This window comes from Chelmon rostratus, chromosome 10 (assembly GCF_017976325.1).
Source record: "Chelmon rostratus isolate fCheRos1 chromosome 10, fCheRos1.pri, whole genome shotgun sequence".
Taxonomy (NCBI): Eukaryota; Metazoa; Chordata; class Actinopteri; order Chaetodontiformes; family Chaetodontidae; genus Chelmon; species Chelmon rostratus.
The window spans coordinates 13,757,036-13,772,108 of NC_055667.1; the positions used below are offsets into that span (position 1 = coordinate 13,757,036).

General features: G+C 44.2%; 1 protein-coding gene across 1 annotated transcript in view; it reads left to right on the forward strand.

Annotated features, from left to right (window-relative positions):
* Nucleotides 1–15,046, forward strand: part of LOC121612326 (adenylate cyclase type 6-like) — a 31,534-nt gene extending 16,488 nt beyond the window's left edge. Inside the window, exons 4-24 of the mRNA XM_041945142.1 lie at nucleotides 1,571–1,720; nucleotides 2,123–2,244; nucleotides 4,401–4,512; nucleotides 4,820–4,947; nucleotides 5,170–5,328; nucleotides 5,425–5,566; nucleotides 5,752–5,880; nucleotides 6,971–6,999; nucleotides 7,243–7,390; nucleotides 7,515–7,612; nucleotides 7,756–7,843; nucleotides 7,988–8,104; nucleotides 9,271–9,423; nucleotides 9,580–9,755; nucleotides 9,981–10,013; nucleotides 10,101–10,130; nucleotides 10,222–10,354; nucleotides 10,717–10,980; nucleotides 11,146–11,350; nucleotides 11,529–11,653; nucleotides 13,056–15,046. Of these exons, the coding sequence (XP_041801076.1) occupies nucleotides 1,571–1,720; nucleotides 2,123–2,244; nucleotides 4,401–4,512; nucleotides 4,820–4,947; nucleotides 5,170–5,328; nucleotides 5,425–5,566; nucleotides 5,752–5,880; nucleotides 6,971–6,999; nucleotides 7,243–7,390; nucleotides 7,515–7,612; nucleotides 7,756–7,843; nucleotides 7,988–8,104; nucleotides 9,271–9,423; nucleotides 9,580–9,755; nucleotides 9,981–10,013; nucleotides 10,101–10,130; nucleotides 10,222–10,354; nucleotides 10,717–10,980; nucleotides 11,146–11,350; nucleotides 11,529–11,653; nucleotides 13,056–13,184 (2,670 nt within the window). The 3' untranslated portion in view covers nucleotides 13,185–15,046. The remainder of the gene's footprint in view (nucleotides 1–1,570; nucleotides 1,721–2,122; nucleotides 2,245–4,400; nucleotides 4,513–4,819; nucleotides 4,948–5,169; nucleotides 5,329–5,424; nucleotides 5,567–5,751; nucleotides 5,881–6,970; nucleotides 7,000–7,242; nucleotides 7,391–7,514; nucleotides 7,613–7,755; nucleotides 7,844–7,987; nucleotides 8,105–9,270; nucleotides 9,424–9,579; nucleotides 9,756–9,980; nucleotides 10,014–10,100; nucleotides 10,131–10,221; nucleotides 10,355–10,716; nucleotides 10,981–11,145; nucleotides 11,351–11,528; nucleotides 11,654–13,055) is intronic.
* Nucleotides 15,047–15,073: the final 27 nt, after the last annotated feature.

The following is a 15,073-nucleotide window of genomic DNA, read 5'->3' on the forward strand; positions in this document are numbered from 1 at the left end:
GAATAAGAAGCTACCACCAACCCTCTCTTTGAATAAACAGTGGAATTTGCCTTCCACTGTCCTGTGGTAGTGGTGTACTGTTTCAGGCGCAGGTTGTTAGATTGTCTCTGTCTTGTTTTGACAACATAGGGGCGAGTTCTCATGTATACACTGTAAACCTCATCTCAGGACGGCGGTGGAACGGCAGCCATCCCTCGGACAAGTGTGAGCGTTTTAGTTGGCTGACGTTGGCTGTGGATGTCGGTACTTTAATGCTCCTTTTGATTTCATTTGAAAAGAGCACATTCATGAAAATATGCTGTACATGCATGTGTACAGATAATCATCCCCTATCTCCAGTTCTCCATCTCTCTTCTCATAAACCCAAATGACACACTGGTTTGGCAACATACCAGCCATGGCTCTGAAACACTGGTACTGGTGATGAGATTTTTCATTTCCTCTAGTTTAAGGTTGTTATTAAGACTGATTGAAATTCAGCCCTTATAAGCGTACTATGCCTGCATGTCTTTTTCTCATTATTGATGATATAATCTTCAGAGGAAACGCTCTGTGTTCTGGTCATGGGTCAAGTGACTTTCCCAGGCTGGAGTGTGTTTCTGAGCATGTAGAGGATGTGTGTGCGTGTGCACGCCTGTGCGCTTCTGAGCTGAGGGAAAGTCCAGAGCTCAAGGCCCCGTTTCTGATGCTCAGTCGTGGCTGTGGACGAGTGAGAAGAGAAATCACTAACAGACTTACACGCCGGCTTACCACACGCACCAAACACACACAAGCACACACAGAATGCGGCCGGAGCAGCGCAGAGGAATGCTTTTAAGGTCGATGACCCCACAAAGCTAACTGTACACTATATCTACACTTCATTTACTCAAGCCACAGATAATGCTGTTTTACAGTTTGTGCCTCTGCATTCTTAGAGCCTCATTGTTCAACCCGACATACCTCGCTGCGCTGTGCACACGAGAAAGTCACATTTCTGTTTCTCACTGCTGCCTGACGCTGTGCATTCAAATACGCCGCCAGTTGCATGAAAAGTGCTCTGTTGTAGCGCGTTACACTGCTCGGAATCACCCCAGTTTGACATGAAAATGCTGTTTCGTGGGCTCACATGTGTTGTCGGCTTTTAAAAAAGTCATATTTTTACATGCTGAATGAATGGATTCTACAAGCACTTTAGAGGCAATACAAACTTTCAGCTTAAGTGGTACGAAAACAGGAGTGACACAGTCTTCCCGTGTCCCCAGCTAGGCATCGCACTGAACCGTCTGGGTTTCCTATCTGCTGTTCAGAGCGCGACATGAGGAGAATGTCCGCTAGCAAAGCAACCACAAGGCCACGGTCATCATCTCTAACCAGATCGCATCTAATGGCCCCTCAGACGTTTGAGGAATTTTTCTCCTTGCAGTAAATCCTGTGACACAGAGTGTTATCAATTTCATGTATTGACCTCTCCCAAGTCAGGCAGAGTTCACTGTATTCTTATGATGTGATATGTGCATGTTTGGTGGGACTCGCATGTTTTGTTTTTTTTCCTTTTCACCCTCTCTGTCATGTTTGTGTGTGTTTTCAGATCAGTGCCAACGTGCTGATCTTCCTGTGCACTAACATGATCGGGATCTGTACCCACTATCCTGCTGAGGTCTCACAGAGACAAGCCTTCCAGGAGACCAGAGGATATATCCAGGCCAGACTGCACCTGCAGAGGGAAAACCAGCAGCAGGTACAAATATGCACACACATATGCACTGACACACACACACACACACGCACACACACATGCATGCTTCCACGCTAATAAGCGAGGGAGGCAGCCGTTCCCGCGCCCTGTAGGAAAACTAAAAACATTCACGAATGCAAAAGAGCAACAAATGGGTGTCTCCGTTTTCTACTTCATTTTTTTTGTCTCAGTTTTTGAGGTCAACAATATGTTCTGAAGTATAACACATATCTCCACTCCTCTCTATTTGACTAACACGTTCCCACGCAGATGCCAACGAGGCAGTGTGACTCATTGAGCAGTCTCAACAGCACAAACTGATGGAAATGAATGGACTTTCTCTCTCTCTCCCTGTATTTCTTAAATTTCTCTCTCTCTTTTTCTCTCTCTCTCTCTCTCTCCCAGGAGCGCCTACTGCTGTCAGTGCTGCCAAGGCACGTTGCCATGGAGATGAAGGCTGATATCAATGCCAAGAAGGAAGATATGATGTTCCACAAGATCTACATCCAAAAACACGACAATGTTAGGTAAATAGAGATAAAAAGCACACGCGTGCTTCCACACGACGGCACCAGCACACGCTCAGCAAGATGTCGGACAGCTTGTCTGCTTTGCCATCACAGCTAGCACCAGTGGCTTTGACCTCACTCCGCTGACTGATGTGTCAGTTACAGAGTCACTCCAACAGCTATTTCCCTGACAGCATGTATTATGCATGTTGTTGTTTATTGACACTGACAGCACCGGCTGCAGTAACGATATTGACTTTGGCGCACTGCTGTGCTTTCTGTAGCAAATTGTAGGTGGCAGAACTCAAGTTTGCTGGCCCCCTGTCTCAGCCCTCACCACTGGATTTCACCTCCTGAGTAGGAATAAATCAGTACTAACAGGTGATTGAAACTCTTAGTCCATTAGCCTACTGTTGAGCCCAGCCGGTGCTGTTCAGGTTGCAGTGGCGATGGGGGTAGGACTGTGAAACGAGGCTGCAGCAGAGATCTCCTGTCAGAGGTTACCCAAATAGGTGTAGGCGGTGCACTTAGCAGAATAATCTGTTGCAATGACGACGTTCTACCAAGGTGTTAACTTACAGGAACAATCCATTATCCAAGTGTAACACAAGATTTAGTTTTTGGCTCAAATTCATGCGCAAGTCAATGTGTAAAAGCTCTTAACACCAGACAACAACTAAACCAAAGTTATTAATGTTTCTGATGTTGTTGAAGAGCTTTTCTTTTATTTGAAATCACATAACCGCACCGGTTCACACAATAATCTTTAGTGTAGACCTTTAAAGATTGATCCGCCTTTTCAACGTTTTGCCGTGTAATCAGAGACACCAAAAAGAAATAAAAAAGATGAATAATGACATGAATAATTTTAAGCAAAACAAGGGCGTTTTGAGGAAATATACATGTTCCACTTCTCCCAATTTTCCTTAAAATTTGATCCCCATGGAGAGCGTGATTCTTTCCATCACTGATTTCAAAAATGATGCTATGCCAGGTCTCTTTAGATGGGGTGTCCAGCTTAAGCAATTTCCAACTTTTCAAGCAGCTGCACTCAATATTCCAAATAAGTATTTTCTTTCAATATTCATAGATTGTGAATGTAGATGACCAAAAAGGAGTTTGTTCCAACTAAAAGTCATTTTTGTCCGAAATGAAGTCACTATTTCTGTGTACATCTCACACCAAAAAGGGTTTAGAAGGCATGTTTTCACCACTAATGTTTCCAAAACAGGCCTATATTTGGAATCAAAATGCTGATCTATATATTATCAATAAGTCAAACCAATTTGCACGTGACTATACCTGTAATTGACATGGTCAGAAAATTACTCATTGGGCCTCTTCACCCAAACTACAGACACATATTTATCTCACTTACTCCTAATAATATTTCTCCATGCAGAAAGTTGTGGTTTAGTTGGAAGTGTACACTCACTACAATGGAAGTGAATTAATTATTTTATTTGTTCACAGAATTGAATTGATCTTTCTCCAGAAACAATTCAATGGCCGCTCTGGATAGGCGGCAGATCACACTGTCAGTATTATTTATTCCAGGAGAAAGTAGTTCCAGTGAAAACTGCTCACAGGCAAAGAATAAAACAAAGAGTGCATGTCAAAACTAGGCTACATACCACCTGAGTTAAATAAGGAAATATGTTTGTGTTTTGTTGTGTGTTTGTTTGAACTGACCCTTTACAGATAAACTATTGCATCATGGCCTCGCTCAGGGTGGGAGATGCAGGCAGACTCTGGCCTGCTGTAATTAAGGGCCAGTTCTCCCCCAGTGGATGACCTCATGGGACAGACAGCGCCATCTGTTGCCTTCAGCCAGAACTCACAATGTCTGTGGTGTTGTTTGTCCTAGCCTTTCATTACTATCAAAAGTTAGCAATGAAAGGCATGCAGACAGGGGGACGGGGGGTGGTGTTCTCGGAGGGACGGGCAGGAGGAGATGACCTACATTGGCCTAGATGATGAGAGCCAGAGCTGAACAAATGTCTGCCTCCCTCCCTCCCCTGGCAGCTGGACAGTGAGGAGGGAGGGAGGCGCTAGACCATGCTAACTAACTCTATACTTTATTGATTGATCTCATTTTCTGTCTCCTTTGTCTTTCTTTTCCTCTCTGTCCGTTTCCCTCTCCCTCGCCGCCTCCTCCATCGCCTCTCCTGCAGCATACTGTTTGCAGACATTGAGGGCTTCACCAGCCTGGCGTCTCAGTGCACGGCCCAGGAGCTGGTCATGACGCTGAACGAGCTGTTCGCTCGCTTCGACAAGCTGGCCTCGGTGAGCGCTGACAACCTGCTGCACAACAACAGAACACAACAGAACTTTGAGCCACTGTTGCTTATGTAACCGTATGGTCTGGAGCCTCCACTTTTAGTATGACAAAGCCAACATGAGGTACTTGTTGGTGAGTGGAGGTTACTTAAAAATTGTGTAAGACATCAATTAGACTCTGCTGAGGCCGATGAGTCATGTAAATTATGCATAAAAAGCTCTAAATTGGTCATGAGAATGCTGTGTATTAGCTGTAATTGAAGGCCTAATGTGTGTGTGTGTGTGTGTGTGTGTGTGTCTCCCTGCTGTACAGGAGAACCACTGTCTGCGCATTAAAATCCTGGGAGACTGTTACTACTGTGTGTCAGGGCTGCCTGAGCCCCGGGCCGACCACGCCCACTGCTGTGTGGAGATGGGAGTGGACATGATTGAGGCCATCTCGTGAGTCAAACACGCACTAATGCAGAGACCAACACACTTAAAACAAAAACACACACCCTTACAGCCATATAGTCCAACCCCAGTGAAGGTGAAGTAAAGGTTTCTTGCTTTGTTTATGCTGCGCGAGGGTGTAGAAGAGATGCTGTGAAGATGAAGGTGACACTAGTTTTTGACAGTAGCGTGTGCATGTGTGTGTGTGTGTGTGTGTGTGTGCAACTGCAGGCTGGTGCGAGAGGTGACGGGCGTGAATGTGAACATGCGGGTGGGCATCCACAGCGGGCGCGTTCACTGCGGGGTGCTGGGCCTGCGCAAGTGGCAGTTTGACGTCTGGTCCAACGACGTGACGCTTGCCAACCAAATGGAGGCCGGGGGGAAGGCTGGGTAAGTCCCTCCTACTCCACGTGCTACTGCTCCGGCGTAAGGTCGCACAGCTTATTTAGTTTTTGACCATGTGTGCGTGTGTGTGTGTGTGTGTAGACGTATCCACATCACCAAAGCCACACTGCAGTATCTGAACGGGGACTACGAGGTGGAGCCGGGATTTGGAGGGGAGAGGAATGCTTACCTGAAGGAGCACAACATTGAAACCTTCTTGGTGCTGGGCTGCAGCCAGAAGAGGGTTAGTGAACGGTCACACACACACACACAGACACACACACACACACACACACGTCCTTGATCACCTGCTTGACCTCCTCAGAGCCTCACACTAGTGCCATATTTCACACAAATAATATAATGGCTTGTCTCCTGGCATAGAAGACGTTGTTTGTCAAACCCTGGTGGGGTTTTCTTCACTTCCAGAAAGAGGAGAAAGCCATGATGGCCAAGATGCAGCGAGCACGTGCAAATTCTGCGGAGGGATTGATGCCACGCTGGGTGCCTGACAGATCCTTCTCCAGAACCAAGGAGTCCAAAGTCTTCAGGCAGATGGTGAGATAAACGCAGGGAGCCATCAGCTGAGCACACGGCACCTGCTCTCCTTCTCCATATCCGATTTCATGTGTCATCCTATGCTTCTTCATGATGTACAGTAGCTGCTAATAGTAGATATTTCTCTTCTGTGGTCATTTTATTGATAGGGCAGAAATCCTACAAACCACTGCTGCTACAAAACTGATTGCTTTTCATACGATCACTGAAAACAGATTAAAAAAAAATCCTGATTATTTAGTCATGCTAGCAGCATGGCTCGAGGGTGATCCAGACCATCAGGTCAAACTTTCAGTTGTCCAGTAATTTGATGAACAACCTCATACTTGCAAAACTAATGACATTCTCATCAGCCTCAGCTGCACTTTGTGCTTAATTATAATCTGACACAAAACTACTTTGCCTCTGTTAGATAGCTGCACAGAATACCACCGGGGTCAAAGATGAGCCTTTAATGTAGAGTTCTTCTCATCTTACACACACAACGGCAGCCTCACAAAGCATGCCAGCATGGCTGACTCTGTTAGAATTCCTCAACCTTGAATGAATAAGATGCTCTATAAAGATGAATCTGAGCGCCTGAAGGTAACAAATGTGCATGGAGCTGTATATATGGTAAAGCCTAAAGGAGACAACGGGAATGTGAGAAGAAGTATTGATCTGTGGCCATCAAACAAACAGGCGTTACAACAGGGCTCCCAGGGATTCCCAGTGCATCATTTACTGCTGAAGCTAATCTGATGAGGCTGCAGCTGCAGATATTTCTCTTTCTCACTCACTCTCTTTCACTTCCTCCCTCTCTTTACGCACCGAGTCTCATTTCCTCGTCTTTCCGGCATTCTTCCCCTCTCCTCCTCCTTTTTGTCCTCTCCATCTCAGAGGGTTTGAGCCCCAGGGGCGAAGAGGGTGTAATTTGAAGCCTCCTAGCATTAATTAAAACATCAGTCTGGCTCTCGGGGATTAGCAGTGCAGATGTCTGAGTCTCTGTCTGTTTTTCAGTTGTACTGTGGCTACATGATAATCTTTCTCCTTCCTGCACTGTCTCTGCATCTCATTTGCACTCTGTGTTTTTTTTTTTTGTTTCTCTCAGGGCATCGATGAAGCATCCAGCAAAGACAAGTGAGTGTTTTGCCTCTAGTTTTTGTTATTAGGGTGGCTTTTTGTTATTGTCGGCTGACTGGCAGACTGTCACTGTAGCGGTCTAACTTTAGAGCTCTGTTGGTTTTATGCAGTCGGATCCAACCCAGCACTAATACCACATTAGCTCTGAGTCATGATGCCTGTCATAGCACAGGCCAACTCCCTCACACATGGGTACAAACACACACCGCACAGTGACCTATTGTTCCATCTACCTCGTAGCCGCTGCGCTCAGGAGGCCCTGAACCCTGAGGACGAGGTGGATGAGTTTCTTGGACGGGCCATCGACGCGCGCAGCATCGACCAGCTGAGGAAGGACCACGTCAAGAAGTTCCTGCTCACCTTTCAGACTGCTGACCTTGAGAAGAAGGTTGGTATTTGAGTGGAGTCCGTTTGAAATTCACCATAATTCCCTGTCAAATAAACCGAGTTCATTATTCCCTCTTTAACAGAGCTGCAAGGGAACTTATTTCTCATCGATTTTCTATTTTCAGTACTCCAAAAAGGTTGATGATCGCTTTGGGGGATATGTGGCCTGCACACTCCTTGTTTTCTGCTGCATCTGTTTCATCCAGATTATCATTTTCCCAAAGTAAGTAGCTCTTTCTATATAATTCGCATTTCCCAGTTTCCCAGTTCTACTGAATTAAGGACAGGAAATATGGTCTTTATTAGTTTATGAGGAGTTAATTCGAGTTATACTTCCTAATGAGTCTGTTCTCTTCTCTTCCGCAGAACAACACTTATGCTTGGTCTTTACATCAGCATCTTCATCATCCTCGCCAACATCCTCTTCATCTGTGCCATCTACTCCTGCATCAAAGTGAGAAACGAAGGCTTTCACCACTCATGTGATTTCTCTTGCAGATATCTTTGGATAAGAGTCATTATCATATGTCTTCAGCCAGCATCACTAATGGTATTAACGCTCTCTTATCTGATCTTCTCCATGCTGTGTGTATTCAAGCTCTTCCCAGCTGCCTTGCAGACTGTAACCAAGAAAATAGTCCAGTCTCGTGCAAACAGCACACTGGTGGGCGTCTTCACCATCCTCCTCCTCTTCATTTCCTCCTTTGCTAACATGGTAGGGACCACAGCTCTTCATTTTGTCATTTTTTGTGTCATGTGACGTGTCGTTTCGAGTTGTCCCCCCAACAGTGACATCAGGGAAGAGGTTATGTATCCGCCTCAGTACCATTTGTCTGTCCTTCCATTAATATCACACACTTCTTCTCAGAAGTTGCTAAACATGTTTGTAAGAGATTTGAGGGAATTCTGCACCGTCTTAGCATTTTTAAAATTGGACCAATGAGCCTATGGGGTGCTATAATTAGGTTTTGAGCTGTAATACATCATAATCTGTCACTGTGACAGATGGGGTTGTGGAAATTACTCTATATTTAACCATCACATTTTTTTAATGTTTACCAATATTCCGCAGACGTTTTTAGCATTGGTTTGTGTACGTGTGGATTAAATTAATGCCAACACCACTGAGTGTGCCACATTACAAATGAAGAATGTATGTACTGTTGTGCATTGTAAATCTTCAAGATATCAGGAGTGATTGTGGACAGAGCAGGACAAGCGTAACCCTGCGTGTCCCTCTCTTTGTCTGTGCTCTGTAGCTTTGTGCCGATCCACTTGTATGATTGGCTGCCTGCAGGGTCGTTTCAGCCCCTGATTGGTTGTTTATTGTCACACTCCAACATTAAGCGAGCCAAATTAGATTTCATAAGGATTTATTGAGTCGCTTGCTTGCTCAGTTCAGCAGCTGCTTTCTCTGTTTCTGCACTGGAGAGCATCAGTCTGCCCATTCTCTGGACTGTTTGCTCTTATTGCATTTGATACGTTCTAAATCTGTAAAATTCTGTTATTTTCAAGCAACATGACTGAATGCATACTTTCTGTGTCAAATTATCTTGGATTTATACATCACCTGGTTACTGTTAAGGGCTGTTGGGGGCTTTTTGGTGGAGCTTGGTCGATACATGGGGTCATTGGAAGATTAAATATTTGATATAATGAAAAAAACCTGCTCAGAAGATATGTTGATCAAAATTCTTATATGACCAATAACTATGTGTGTTATGTGCAAATATTTACAAAATGTATGCAACTCTCAAACATGGATATCAGCCACATAACTCCAGTATCAATTGGGCTCTGCTGTCAGTCAGTGTGCTTCTTGCTTTTTCTCCTTCATTGTCTGACGGTTAAATGACAGACTGTCTCCTCCCCTCCTGCCAGTTTACCTGCAGCAGAGAGAAACTGCACGACTGTGTGGCCGAGGAGCTGAACACATCATCAGTGACTCTCTGCCTGCTACACAACCTGACCAAGACAGCAGCGGATGGTTTGACTCTGTGTCCCAGCCAGGCCATGCCCTGCCATTTCCCAGAGGTCAGTCCCACAACAGTTTGGCGTGAGTGTATGTTGTCAGATGTGCCTATGTGCTATATGTTTTTCTGTGTGCCTGAAAAGTCTGTTTGAGTATTCACCTAACCTTCCTCCTCCTCATCCTCCTCCTCCGCCTTCGCTGTCTCCTCTCCGCTGCAGTATTTCAGCTACAGCGTACTGCTGACCCTGCTGGCCTGCTCCGTGTTCCTCCACATCAGCAGCATAGGGAAGCTGGCTCTGATGCTGCTCATCCAGCTCACTTTCCTGCTGCTGGTGGAGTGGCCTCAGGTGGCCCTGTTTGACAATGCAGACCTGCTGGTCATTGCCAACACCCTGTGAGTCCCCAGCAAGGAACACACACACATATACAAACACCTACAGCACATTCACTCTTTCACAAGTTTCAGTGTGAATTCTTCAGCTCATGTCTCACAATCTATGTGGTTTAGATTGGACCTGGCCTACTTTTTCATGATAAGGTTTAGAATTTAAAAGACCTACTTCCTCATGTACCAGTTGGGCTCTATTTTTTTGAATATGTTCTCATTTTTTTCCCTCAGGCAATTATCACCTGTTAATGATTCCCTACAACAGTAAGTTGTATTATTTTGTTGTGTACTGCCTAATTTCTGTGACTCATACGGTCTGTGGACATGAATGTCTTCTGTCTCTTTTTCCAGGCCTGTTTTCAATGAAACTGCAGAACAGTGGTAAGTAGCTTTCATATGTCATATGTTTTAATGCACATCAGGTTGCATCCCATGCATGACACTTATTCATGACTGCTCTTTCCATCCTCAGCCTGGAGAGCGTGACCAAGGTATCGCTAAAGGTCATGACCCCTGTAATCCTGACAGTGTTTGTACTGGCTCTCTACTTGCACGGCCAGCAGGTGGAGTCCACCGCCCGCCTTGACTTTCTCTGGAAGCTGCAGGTAAATCAGTTTCATGTGTGAAACAGACACAAAACTCAAGCTACTGTTGTTAAAGCTCACCAGAAGGCCTTTTTCACAGCAGACATTTTGACTTGTCACAGCAGGAAAAGCACAGGGTCAGTAATCACATTAACATTGGCTCTGTTCTATTTAAGTGTCCCATTAGGCCATGGCAGCAGGACAGTGAGCCAGCATGCACAGTAACAGGACCCTGAAACTGAGGCAGCTAAATGGAATTCAGCCATCATTCATTTTCTCATTTACACCTGTGCTTTTCCAACTGTGACATGTAAAAAATGTTTCATAAAAAAGGCCTGTAGCAACACACACAAACAACCACATCTCACCTCGTCCCATCTCAGGCCACAGAGGAGAAGGAGGAGATGGAGGAGCTGCAGGCGTACAATCGCCGCCTGCTCCACAACATCCTGCCCAAGGACGTAGCCGCCCACTTTCTAGCGCGGGAGCGTCGGAATGATGAGCTGTACTACCAGTCCTGTGAGTGCGTCGCAGTCATGTTTGCCTCCATCAGCAACTTTTCTGAGTTCTACGTGGAGCTGGAGGCTAACAACGAGGGAGTGGAGTGTCTCAGGCTGCTCAACGAGATCATTGCTGATTTCGACGAGGTGAGAAGAGAGGAAAGATGAGAGAGTAGGATGAACGCAAATTAGATTAGTGTAAAGAATGCTTCTTATCTGTGTTGTTGTGCCAAGCTGTTGACCTATAGCTGGAGGGCTTGTTTTGTTTGTCTCATTTCCTCTTCTTGCACGCCGCTGATTACTCGCCTCTAGATCATCAGCGAGGAGAGGTTCCGTCAGCTAGAGAAAATCAAGACCATCGGCTCCACCTACATGGCAGCCTCTGGCCTCAACGACTCCACCTACGACAGAGAGGGCCGCTCACACATCCTGGCTCTGGCTGACTATGCCATGAGGCTAAGGGAGCAGATGAAATACATCAACGAGCACTCCTTCAACAACTTCCAGATGAAGATAGGTAAGCCTGGGAGGTAGTGAAAATTAGCCTTGAAACATTATCTAAAAAATATTCTTTGGGTTGCCTTTTTTTTATCCTTTTCCCTGTCAAAGCAGTACAGTAACATACTACCTCAGAAACAGCATTATAATAGAGTTATTAATGGTGGAGCTAAAACAGCCAGGTGATTTGTTCTCAGGGTTGAACATGGGGCCAGTGGTAGCAGGGGTGATCGGAGCTAGGAAACCCCAGTACGATATCTGGGGGAACACAGTCAATGTGGCCAGTCGGATGGACAGCACAGGAGTACCAGACTATATCCAGGTACTGCACACCAACACTTCTCAGCACCTCTTCCGCACTTTGTAACTTTATGTTCCCAGGAAGCACTTTGCATTTTTTAGTTACTGTCACAGCCAATGCAGAATATTATCTAGTTACTCAGAAATTCATCATTACACTCTGTCAGAGTCAGTCCAACATGAACACGTGTCTCAGTGATGTTGATTCATATCCAAATCTTGCATAAGTTCTGCATTTTTTGCATCTTTTGGATTGTAGCAACAAAAGTCCACACCACAGTCTGTCCTCAAACTGACAGATGTTTATCACGGTGAGGCACATTTGAAAGCATTGTTTGTGGTGTTTAGAAGAGAGTTGCCTGTTTGTCATCTGTAGGAAAATCATACAGATACAAATTGTACAGATGTAATCAGTGCACAGTTCTTCAGCTTCGAGTTCAGACATCTGCTCTGCAGAACTGCCCTGCAGCAGCAAACCCTGTCAGCATGCTGATCTCCAGCAGAAATGGTGCTCTAGTGTTCCTCGGGAGGAGGGCAGAAAGTTTAATATGAATTCCGCACATTATTCTCATCTTCAAGAGGGAAATCTTAACCACAGTGAACAGCAATCACATGTTGCTCAGAGAAACAGTGTCAGGTTAGTTAAGGACAAGATTCCCACAGTATTTATTTATCATCTCATTAATGGATATGTAGTTGATGTCAACACTCACTTTGAAATATGTAAAGAACGGCAGCCTAGCTGAGAACTGTAGTGAGACTGCTCCAAATCAAATCCATAAATTGGCTGCTTGAAAGATTACAGTCAGAAAAATGCTGCCATCTGTTGTACAATATGTGTCACTGCAAATCAAAATGCCCTCTACAATACACAGTATATAAATAGTCGGGCTGCAACACATGATTTTTTCCATTATCAGTCTGTTGATTTTTTTTTTTTTTTGATTTATCGATTCATTGTTTAGTCTAAGTGTCAGAAATCTGAGAAAAATGCCCATTAGATGTCATGTTTTATTGAACCAACAGTCCGTAACCCAAATATATTAATTTAGAATAAAGTTAGACACAGAGAAGCAGCAAATCTTCACATCTGAGACGCTAAAAAATCAAGTCCAAACTGTCCAAAAAATACTTCTGGACTGTTCACCCTGATATAAAATACAGTAGAGAAAAACAGGAACTAGTGAATTTGCTAGTGAACTAGTGAATGCTAAATTGACAAAATTAATTTCAGATAAAAAGATCTATTTTGCGCTGCTTTTTCAACCTTTAATCAGTATCTTATATTCCATTCGTAATGTTGTGCCTTCATTGCAGTCACTTTCAAGAGATTATTCAACATGAAACTGGGACTGACAGTGTTTCTCTTGGGAAGGGTTGAGTGTCTCACATCCCGGGTGTCAAATGTCCGTGTCCTCTCTTAGGTGACCACAGACTTACACCACGTGCTGGTCAGCAACGGATACCAGCTGGACTGTCGAGGTGTTGTCAAGGTGAAGGGGAAGGGGGAGATGACCACTTACTTCCTCACCAGCGGTCCCCCGGGCAGTTAACAACAGGGAGGCCGACCGCAGCGCGACTCCCACTGCGCTGACAGGACAGAGACTGCAGAGAGACTGAGTGTTCAGCTCAGCGATGAGCACCGGGGCGCGGTGCGAACACACTGGGGGACAGCGCAGACGAGCCTGGCCCGTTTGTATGCTGTCATGTACTCAGATGCACACATGTAGGACGTTGTCCGTGTTTGGAGGCTTTTTCCCAAGCTGCTCGAGAGCTCACGAAGCCCCAGTTGCCTTAGAACGGAAGTGGCTATGCTTGTGTTTATGAGCAATAGTACAAGTATTTCATCTGGAGTAGTTATTTATTTTCGTGCGGATGGATTTTTGTGATGACTTTCTATAAAAAGAATATATATATATAATTATATATATATATGTATGTTACTCAAAAGAAAATATGCAAGGACAACATGAAGGATGAAAATGACCAAAGAACAAATGTTTGATATGAAACACACACTAATGATTCTGTACCGTAATACGTACAGTAACCTTAAGTAATTTATTCATCTTTTGACAGCAAAGGCCACGGTAACGTCACTGTCGTTGATAGTGACGAGCACTTCTTTTTTTGTTGTTGTGGACTCGTTCATGAAGGGAAAAACACATGCGCAGATAGAAAACACTCACAATAACCTTGGCTGTGTTTCTTATCAGGGCCTTCTTTGTCTCTTCCAGCCTGTGATTAGCCGCAGTCTGGACACAATGCTGTTTGTGGTTTACCGAAATGTACGGTTGATTACTCGCTCCCTGCAGTGTATTTTTGGTTCAAGGCAAAAACAAGATGTAAGAAATGAAGGAAGAACAGTTGCATTAGTATCACGGTACTGAAGAGAGATTGTTAAACTGTTATGAAACATTTTATATTAGTGTGTGTGTGTGTGTGTGTGTGTGTGAGTACCCTATGTGTGGGTGTTTGGGTGTGTGTGTATGGGTGTGAAAACACATGGCTGAATGCTGATCTTTATCTATAAAGGGGCATACTGTAACTTTTCACTGTGAGGTTTTTATGATACTGTATGATGATGCTTTCTTGCCAAACTGGTTGCTGCAAGGCATGTTTTCTATTATTCTTCGGAGTTGTGAGCCCATTCCTGATTTCTTGTGTCAAAATGATCCTTTGAAGAGAATTATATCTACAGCGCCTTTTATTGGACTGTGATTTTGACTGATTTAATTCCAACCTAAATAGACAAAAGTCTACGAAACATATATTTTGGATTGTGTTACACCACGTGAGCGTAAACTGGCTTCCTGACGGCTTTAGGATTAACTCTATACAGGAATTCTCTGTCTGATCACGAATATTGCCTTGAGATTATGCAGTTCCAAGGTCCACATACTTAATGGACCAACATTCACAACTTTACACAACAGTATTTGACCCTAGCTGGTTGTATTTGGCACATGGTGGCTTGAAATCCCTCAAAATTAATTGTTTAAATCAAAAATGACATGAATGTATGTAATAATTAATATTTTTGTCCACAATGAAACTACTACTGAAGAAAACCACTCTTTACGTTGCCTTTGGTATTGAGGAAGGAGCTTAATCATTGAACTAGAGGACAAATTGATTGGACTCCATGTCTGCTGAAAAGTGAAGGTGTATTTTGTATTTGGACAAGCTTTACACCTGGTGTGCTCACTTTTCTGCCTGAGTCAAAAATGCTGCCTTCATAGGCTACAAAAAAAGGTCGTCACTTTCGCTTATCCCTCTCTGTCCTTACAATGAAAGGTCAACTGAACACTGTTGCATTTTCCTCTAAAAGGTTGCGTTTAGGAAATAGTGCAATGATTGATCTGATTCATTTCCCCATGAATAAGAAATTAATAAATGGCTGTTTTTGCATTGATTGTGTTTATTTCTTTTAATTGTTCCT